Below are 8,601 nucleotides of genomic sequence, written 5' to 3' on the forward strand. Positions count from 1 at the left end.
TAAATTACATGAGTATTTTTATTTTTTCAATTGACAAAATTATTATTATGTATTAAAAATTACTATTTTTAAAATTCGTACAATTGACCAAATATTAAGTTTTATTCATACAATAATTTATCTTATTGACATGAATTTTCACATATATATATATAATATTTACTATCTACGTCTCATTAAAATATTGTCATTTGAGCATACGATTAAATTCGTACAATCTAACCGAATATTAAATTTTTTGTTGATACGATTCCTCGTGTATATATATATAATATACTTCCTCTGTCTTATTGAAAAATTGTCATTTGAATATACGATTAAATTCATGATACAATCTGATCGAATATTAAATTTTTTTTATTCACACGATTCTTCGATTTTGAGCATGAGAAAAATATGAGATCGTGATAGTAGGATGTTGAATCTCTCGTAGATAAAATATGCGAAGAAGATCCTGAAAAAGTTCAATATGAAGAATGCAAAACCTATGAGTACACTCGAAAGTGCGCATTGGGTAAACCCTCGACCGAACCTAATACTCCGCAAATCAGGCCCAACGAGAAAGATACACTAGGCAAACAATGTGTAGCATGTGACCTGAAGCGTCGATGATTTAAACCTACGACCTTACGATCACAAGTCCAACCCCTACATCACCAGGATGCCTTACAGGACAAAATATCATAGACTTTGTAGCTGCAAAATATGGTCGCTTTGTAGACGCCGTAAGCTGACTACATTGCCGTGATACGGCTAGTAATAAAATTGTTTGGCCGAAAAAACTCCATTATTGAGTTGAGAAATGATACGAAAAGTAGTTTATATTGATATTAAATGGACTAAATCAATATTTTTCCTTTTTGTGTGTTTTTTTTTTTTTTTTTAAAATTTCCAATTTTTGAAATATTTTCGTGAATATATAGAATGTGGAGTATTTATTTTGTTTTGTAAAATTAATAAAAATGTATGTCAAATATTTTTGTTAGATAAACATACTCTATGTCACATTAAAATTATATTTTTAAATGCATTTCAAAATAGCGATTATAAATTTTTATGTTATTTAAAAATATGTATAAAAGGTAAACAGGTGTATGAATAGATAAAATAATATTACTTATTTATTTATTTTATATTAAAATTTATTTTTATATTATATAAACTTTTATTTTTTTTATAAATAAAATATAATATTTTATTAAATTATAAATTTTAAAATATTCAAAATATATTTTAAATATATATATATATTATATTATAATATAACCATTAATCAAACAATATTTTATTCCAAAAACAATCCAACTTCCAACCAACATTTAGGGTTTGTTTTTTTTACTGATTTAAATAAAAAATAATATTATTCATTTGACTAATTTTTAATAAAAATACATTTTATTTTTCACAAAATATTATTTAAACAAAATTTTAAATTAACATTTCATTTCAAATCAATTTCAAACAACCAATTAAACTAAGGGGACGTTTGGTACAAAAAATGGAATTGCAGAAAAATAAAAGTAGAGAATGGAATTGCAGAGAAAAGAAATTGAAGAGAGAATGAGAATTAATTCTCTTGTTTCGTACAATATAGAATTCAGTTGAGAAATATAAAAAAAAAATGAATTGATTGGACAAGAATAAATGATTAATCTAACAAAAGAGAGTTTTAGCAAGTGAGAATCATGAAAAAATATTTATGGTGACTTTTCTTAAGACAAAAATTATAAATTATATACGAAGTTTTGTAAGATCATATTTTAGTATAAGTTTTTGTAAAAAATTAAATACTTGAATGATAAATTAAAAATAATTTTTGTAAAACTAAAATAATATAATATAAATAATTATAAAAATTAAATATTACAAAAAATAATAATAAAAATATATATACTGGATTTATTTCTCTCTATTTCTCTGAATATATGAGAGAAATGAAAATAGAGAAATAGAAATGATTTATTTCTCTAACTTTCATTTCTCTGACTCAAACAAACAACAGAAATAGAAACATTTCCATTTTTCTGCTGCCAATTCTCTGTACCAAACACACCCTAATATGCATGCTATTTTCGTTAAATTTTTATTCTTTTTCAGGATTTGTGTGATGTTTTTTTATATATAATTTTTAACTTAAAATTATTCTTGGATTTAATATTTTATATAAAAAAATTAATAAATTGAATATAGTAAAATTCCATTCTTTTGCTATTTAATTATTTTATTTTTATTATATAATATCATATTTAATTTATAATTTCTCAAAAGATAAAGAAAAAATAGTTTAAATGTATATAAATAAATTTCTTTATTGGAGTGATATAAATAAAGAAATTATAACTTTGGAGAGAAGATTGAATTATAGTCAGAAAATTTTGACTGTATATAATTATATAAATGGAAGTATTGTACTTCTTCCGCTCGGTCCGGATGACATATTTAGTTAGAGACACAATATTTTAAGTAGGATAAATTAGTAAATTATTAATAATAAATTACGATATTATTTTTTAATGAGTAGTGTTGTTGGTATTTTAAATAGTATTCATTTAGCATTATATCTCAATAAAATATATACAATATGAATATCATTTTGTAGAGAATTAAAATTTTATATAATAAAAATAAATAAAACCTAAAACTAGTTTTATGAAAAATAAAGAATTTTAAATATAGATAAAAATATTTACTTATTTAAAAGAAACATAAAAATTGAATTTTGAGTGAGTTTTATGTCTAATATATTAGAAATTTTATTAAATTGATTTATAATTGTTTAAGAGAGATTATATTTTTAGTATGTATTTAATGAAAAGCCAATTATTATTATTATTATATTTATTATTATTATGCAATCATGATGAGATAATAGAGTTGAAAATAATTGAGGGTTGTTTTATATATCGGTTTAAAAGAAAATTATTTTATTGTAAAATATAAAAAAAGTGTGTAGATAATAAAATAATAATAATAAAATTGTTTAAAATATTGATTTTTTAAAAAATAAAATGTGAAAAAATTATTACAAAAGAAACAAAAACTGAGATTCAAAATAATAATAATAATAATAATAATAATAATAATAATAATATGTTATAATTAATTTATTTATTACGTTATAATGTTATAATGTGATAATTATTTATATTAATTTCGAGGATGGTTCTAATAAATAAAAGTTACTATAAGTCAATAATGGCACCTTATATTATAACAACTAGTAATATGTTACCTGATTACAAAATTCATGTAAAATTTTAGGATGTGTTTGTTTGAAGATTTTAATGATTTTTTATTTATTTAATTATTTTAAATATCAAAGTAAATATCCATTATCTAAATAATAGTTTTACATTCAAAATATAAAATTAGCTAGAACTATGACCGTTAACAAATAAAATTTTGAAAAATGACCGACAATACACTTATTTTTTTTACGCTTTTTCTCCATTATTTGGTTTGTGAAAGTAAAAGAAGAAGAATATGAAAAAAAAAAAATTCACATGAGAAAATCAAACCAAACATCCACCTATCGAATACTTCCTTCGTTCACTAATAAATTTTTTATTTGACTTTTCTTTTTTTTACGTGGTTTCAGATAAAAATAAAATAATATAATATTCATTTTATTCTTCCAAAATAGTGTAAAAAATAAAATAATAATAATAAAGGTATTTTGATATATAATTAATAGTTAGTTTTTCCTTAAAAAAATATATAGTTTCGACATATTAACATGACAAATGAAAAATGTATTATTGAACAAATAGAGTAGTATTCTGTATTTCAAATTCTCAATATTAGTAAATGAATAATTTGGGCATATATTAAGGGTGCGTTTGGCAATTAGCAAATAATTTTTAACTGTTAGTCGATTCAATTAGTTGTTAGTTGATTGAATTAGCTTGTTTGACTAATTGATTCAATTAACGATTTGTATTAAAGTGTTTGGTAAAACAACTGTTTGACATTAGTTGTTTATACATAAAATGACTATTAAGGATACTGATACGTTATTTTTTCAAATAGTTAATATTGTTCATTTTAGTTTGAAATTTATGAGAATTTTTGTTATTAATTATTGAAAATTATAAAAATATTATAAAATATTTATTTTTATTTTTATTATTTAAATTTGAGAAAATTAGTTTTATTAAAAACAATAATAATTTTTTATTAAAATTATATAAAATATAAAATAATAAATCTTTCGTATATATTTTTTTATTATGTTACTTATTGTTTTAATATATATAAATAAATTAATAATTTTTATTTTTTTATTTAATTTAGTTTTAAAGATTTATATGTAATAATTAATAATTATTATTATTTTAAATTTAAAAAATAAAAATATAATTTAATAAATTAAATATATTAAAAATAATTAATGAATACTGCTACAAAAATATATTTATATGTATAAAATAAATAATTAAATTTTAAGGATAAATAAAAATAACCAAAATTTAAATTAAAAAACTCTTTCAAAAAGTTGGGTAGATTAGCTTTTTCAGAAATTAGCATTTTTGGTCCAAAAAGCTCTGAAAAAAAAAAAAAAAAAAAAAAAAAAAAAAAAAAGAAGTAAATTACCAAACACATAAATTAAGTTTTTGACTAATAAAACAGCTAAAATATTATTCAATACACTAAAAGCTCTTCAAAAAGCTATTTCTCAAACACTTTCTAAATTGAGCTTGTTTGGATTTGCTGGAGTTTGAGCTTGAGCTTTATTAATGGTCAAGATTGAATTTTGGGCCTTGAGGCCGTGGACTTGTTAAGTATACAGGTTGAGCCCAATAAACTTAAATACTCCCTCCGTCCTGTTTTTCCTTTTCCACGTAAATTTTTTAATATTAATATTTTATTAAATTTTCAGTAAAAAAGACAAAAACACCTCTATTAATATGATATAATAGAAAAGTAATGATATTTGTATAATATATTGTAAATTGAAAGAGTATTTATTATGTTAAGTAGGTAATACAATTACTAAATTAGAAAATGGTAACCTCGTTTTGAAACAGACGAAAATGGAAAATGGTAATCTTTCAATGGAACCGAGGGAATATAATTTTAAATGATTTTAATTTTATGAAGTTTAACTAATAGAAATTAAATTATCATAAATTCATTACACCATGAACCAAAAATTATGGCGGTGAATTGTTCCGTAAGGATGGTCTAGTAGCGTGAAGTTTCAGTTTAAACCCTTACTTTTGACCGGGAATTATTATTATTATTATTATTATTATTATTATTTGTATATTTAAATTTCTCTCATCGGATTGTCACGTTCATGTTAGTATTTTTTGTTAGATTTTCAATGATTTGATAAAAAAATAAAATTACAGTTATTCATAATAGAGTCAAAATTGATAAATTTTTATATTAGTATTAAAATTAATTATCATTTATTTCAATGGGACGTTTTTTTTTTTTTTTTCTAATTTTTAATCTCTACTAGAAAAACAATTTGTAATTGGAATGTGGAAGTATATAGAAACATACTCCCTTCGGGTGTATTACTGTACACACGTAAATTTAGGTAAAGTATAATTAGTAAGTAATTAAGAAATGTATTAGTTAAAATAATTATTATTTAGTAAAAATAATTATAGATTAAAATTAAAATAAGTAAATAGTTTAATTAAAATTAAAAAAAAATTATAAAATTTAAAATGAGATTAAAGTGTATAATTATATTTTCAAAAATATAAAGAACAAATTATATGAGACAAATAAAAATAAAAAATAGGAACAAATTATGTGGGACGGATACTAGTGATTATAATATAAATGAAAGGACAATTCAGTTAATTAAAGAAGATTCTAACTTCTGACCTGTTATTATAATTTTTTATTTTTTTTTCTCTGAAAAAGGATGTTTTTTCCTGTCTTCTTTTTTTCTTTCCTATATCTTTCTCTAAATAATTTTTTAATTTTGTCTGGCTCTCATACTGACAAGGTCCCTGTACTCCAGCGCCCCCGAAATCCTGACCATCAATTTTGGTCCAGATTAATCTGGTGTTCTGGTCCCAGGCCTGTGTATCAGTCAGTTAAAACAGCCTGCACATTTCAATTTCAATTGCAAGATTTCAAAATTTATGTGTAACTGTAATCCAAAGAAAAAAGAAAAAGCTATTATCATGTCACCACTCATCATTCCAAACACAAACCACTTGAGTAAAATAACATAATAATATGCTTCAATAAAAATATTATTAATAAATAATACCACATTTATTTTTTTTTTTCATATTAATATTTAAATATTGATTATTATATAAAAATATAATATAAATGATAGAAAATAAAAAAAATATTTATACTAGTGTCTTTGTAATATTATTATAATAATATTTGTATATAAAATTAAATTAAAAATATTTTTAATATTAAATACAGTTACCAAAAAAGTAAATGTAATCTTTATAGACAAATGGTAAAAATATTAAATTTCTTTTAAAAAATACATTCAAGACAGTCTTTGACAGTGAGACTATTAAAAAGAGTGAGTAAAAATTCGACTCGGCTCACTTAGCATTTAAATTAAGCTCAAGCTCATTTTGAGCACGACTCGTAAAAGTCAAATTCAAATTTGATTCGTAGTTTATATCTATTATATATTTTAAAAATATAAATTAAATATTATATTTTAATTTTATTTACAACTTATTGTAATAAAATATTGCGAATATATCATCACTAAATAACTAACTCAATGGAACAGAATGCAAGCTGAGCTCGAGCTCGACTTGTTTATATAAATGACAATTCTCGAGTTGAAGACTCATAAATTGAGTCAAATCGATGTATTAACAAATTAAATTGAATATGAATATTAATTAATTAATTTAACAGCTCGATTTGAGTGTGTATATATATATATATCCTACCAAAAATTTCTGTTGTGTGGGGAACAGCCAACAGTACTGTGGAAAGAATCAAAAAGTTGTTCTTTTTAATAAAGCCATCATATCATATATACACATATATATATATATATATCAACTTCACGCTCCCCCACCCCCACCCCACCCCACCCCACGCCTGACCTCTATGCTTTCTTGATTCAAAAATCTCATTTTCTTTCCCCTAAAGCACCCTTCCTTTCCAATTCCATTGGGATATTTATTGTATATTTAATTGTGAATTTTGATGCACTTAATATTTTATGCTTAAATTTGAAAGAATACGCATTATTTATTTATTTAATTATTTATTTATTTATTTATTTATACGTGAGTCAATAATACGTCTTTGCATATACAAATTTTGAAGTATTAGAATTTTATATGTATGTTGGGACTATGGCAATTCAATGCTACTATGATATTATCAATTTGAGCTCGCACCAATCACAATTATTGGGACTGATCCAATGCCAGAAAATTTTCGACACAAGACATATTTGCAGGTTACGAAAGTTTTCCACAATCACAATCAATGCCCAATACTATCCAGTCTACTTCATTATCAAACTCTAATACTACTACTGTTGACACTGGGTCAATTCAAACAACTAGTATGATATTCTGCTGCTTTGGGTCGATTCCATATGAATTTGTTTTTGGACTTTCTCAAAAAGATTCTTCGTATGAAACTTATGATGTTTGAAATTTTATTCTCAATTTTTAATGTGAGATTTGAATTTACACCCGAACCTATACATACATATGCATGAATGAAAAATAAATAAGTATATAAAAAGGGAGGTGTCCACATTATCATCGACACTCTGAAAAGCTCTCTCTTCTTCTTCTTCTTCATATTTTGGCCTCAAAGAAGCAAGAAAAAAATAAAGAAAAGAGCTGTAGATCAATTCTTGCTACACCATGTCTGCAGTAAGTCTTTCTTAATTTAATTTAATTTAATTCAATTCCATTTTGCAATTATAAATACAATGTAACATTAATTCAGAAATGTTAACAAATACAATTGTTTCCTAATGATTTTTATTTAAATTAATTTATAAGATGGTTGAAGTTAGAGTTCCCAATCTGGACTGCGAAGGCTGCGCTTCAAAGCTACGGAAAGCCATACTCAAACTCAAAGGTAATTAAGCAATCAAATCGTGGCCGTTCAATTTAGGTCATCAAAACGAAGGGCTGAGATCTATTCTCCTGCAATTACAACAGGTGTGGATGAAGTGGAGGTGGACATGGAGATTCAGAAGATAACAGTAAGAGGTTATTCGGTGGAATTAAGGAAAGTTCTGAAGGCGATTAAGCGCAGCGGCAAGGCGGCGGAGGCGTGGCCTTATCCGGGAGGACATACGCATTTCTCGTATTTCTACAAGTATCCGTACAACGTCGTATCTCATTATTACGAATCTTCTAGAAACGTCGCCGCCCCTAACGTCCACACGTTCTTCCACACGCCGGCGATTTACTCCGTCGCCGTCGCCGCCGACGAGACCGTCGCCGGACTTTTTAGCGACGAAAACCCTCACGCCTGTGCAGTCATGTGATCGCCGTTAGTTAATTTTTTTTTTGTTTATTTATTTTTGCCTCTTTTTGTTCTTATTTTTTTTTGAGGGGTTTGTTACTCTATTTGACCGTTTGTATTAACATATTGAGTTTTGCTTTGTATTTTTAA

At 23.9% G+C, this 8,601-nt stretch overlaps 1 protein-coding gene across 1 annotated transcript; it reads left to right on the plus strand.

Moving 5' to 3' along the window:
- Positions 1 to 7,744: 7,744 nt before the first annotated feature.
- LOC127245011 (heavy metal-associated isoprenylated plant protein 31) lies at positions 7,745 to 8,601 on the plus strand. Its single transcript, XM_051265655.1, has 3 exons — positions 7,745 to 7,847; positions 7,980 to 8,058; positions 8,142 to 8,601. Exons 1-3 carry the CDS (start codon positions 7,839 to 7,841, stop codon positions 8,471 to 8,473), a joined length of 420 nt encoding a protein of 139 aa, XP_051121612.1. The 5' UTR covers positions 7,745 to 7,838; the 3' UTR covers positions 8,474 to 8,601.

Source organism: Andrographis paniculata, unplaced genomic scaffold (genome assembly GCF_009805555.1).
Source record: "Andrographis paniculata isolate CXL003 unplaced genomic scaffold, ASM980555v1 Contig21END, whole genome shotgun sequence".
NCBI classification, from domain to species: Eukaryota; Viridiplantae; Streptophyta; class Magnoliopsida; order Lamiales; family Acanthaceae; genus Andrographis; species Andrographis paniculata.

Coding starts and splice junctions, on each gene's coding strand:
- LOC127245011 (XM_051265655.1), top strand. Junction 8,059..8,141: donor AGCCATACTCAAACTCAAAG/GTAATTAAGCAA, acceptor CAATTACAACAG/GTGTGGATGAAGTGGAGGTG.